Below are 1,274 nucleotides of genomic sequence, written 5' to 3' on the forward strand. Positions count from 1 at the left end.
CCTCTGGGCTCTGGGGCTGCACCCAAAGGGAACTGGGACCCCCAGAGTGAACTGGGACCCCCGGGGCTCACCCCAAAACAATTGGGGCTCTGTCTGGGCTCTGGGGCTGCACCCCCAGAGTGAACTGGGACCCCCAGAGTGAACTGGGACCCCCAGAGTGAACTGAGACCTCCAGAGTGAACTGGGACCCCCAAAGCGAACTGGGACCCCTGGGGCTCAACCCCAAACATTTGGGGCTTCCTCTGGGCTCTGGGGCTTCACCCCCAGAGTGAACCGGGACCCCCAGAGTGAACTGGGACCCCAGAGTGAACTGGGACCCCCATTCCCCCCCTCAAACACCCTCGACCACCCCCTCCCCACCCTCCATCCCCCGTCCATCCCCTCCCTCACCGTCCCCGTCGGGCGCGGGGGGCGGCGGCGGCGCGAAGTCGAGCCCGTAGCGCAGCAGGAAGTGGTTGTTCCACACGTAGAGCTGGTTGTCGCGGGGGTTGTAGCCCACGGAGGCCACGAACTGGTAGGGGTTGGGGAAGGGCAGGGCCAGGGCGGCGCCGCGGCCGCGCCGGGTGTCGAAGGCGTAGGCCAGGGCGTTGCCCAGGTGCTCGGTGTCGTCGTCCAGGTAGACGCTGCGCACCACGTACAGGACCCCGCAGGCCATGAAGGCGTCGGAGGCCGCGCGCTTGGCGTAGCCCGTCTCCCAGGTGCCCTCGAGGCGCAGCGTGTAGGGGTTGAGCTGGCTCACCACCAGCCGCCCGCCGTTGCCCTCGGTGGCGTAGATGACCCAGAGCCCCTCCTCGTCCACGGCCAGGTCGATGTCGGTCTTGCCCCCCCAGCGGTAGGGGGACGTGTCGTGGTAGTTGGCGGCGCCCACCACGGTCTCGCCGCTCTTGATGCGCGTGCGGAGGTCGTACTTGACGATGCTGCGGGTGCGCTCCTGGGAACGGGGGGTTGGGGGGTCACACGGGTGGGGAAGGACCTCTGGGATTGCCCAGACCAACACTGGATCTGACCCAGACCAACCCTAGATCTGACCCAGACCAATCCCGGATCCGATCCAGACCAATCCCGGATCTGATCCAGTCCAACTCTGGACCCAGTCCAACCCTGGATCCGACCCAGTCCAGTCCTGGATCTGACCCAGTCCAACCCTGGATCCGACCCAGTCCAGCCCTGAATCCGACCCAGACCAACCCTGGATCCGACCCAGACCAATCCCGGATCAGACCTAGCCCAACCCTGGATCCGACCCAGACCAACCCTGGATCCAACCCTGGATC

The 1,274-nt window shown here is 66.6% G+C and overlaps 1 protein-coding gene across 1 annotated transcript; it reads right to left on the bottom strand.

The window, feature by feature from the left end:
• Nucleotides 1-390: 390 nt before the first annotated feature.
• LOC113980117 (adhesion G protein-coupled receptor L1-like) lies at nt 391-931 on the bottom strand (the record flags this gene model as incomplete). Its single annotated transcript, XM_027707361.1, has 1 exon — nt 391-931. A coding segment is annotated over one exon (541 nt), but the record flags the coding sequence as incomplete, so codon positions are not given.
• Nucleotides 932-1,274: the final 343 nt, after the last annotated feature.

Source organism: Neopelma chrysocephalum, unplaced genomic scaffold, assembly GCF_003984885.1.
Source record: "Neopelma chrysocephalum unplaced genomic scaffold, ASM398488v2 Primary Assembly neopelma1_92452, whole genome shotgun sequence".
Classification (NCBI taxonomy): Eukaryota; Metazoa; Chordata; class Aves; order Passeriformes; family Pipridae; genus Neopelma; species Neopelma chrysocephalum.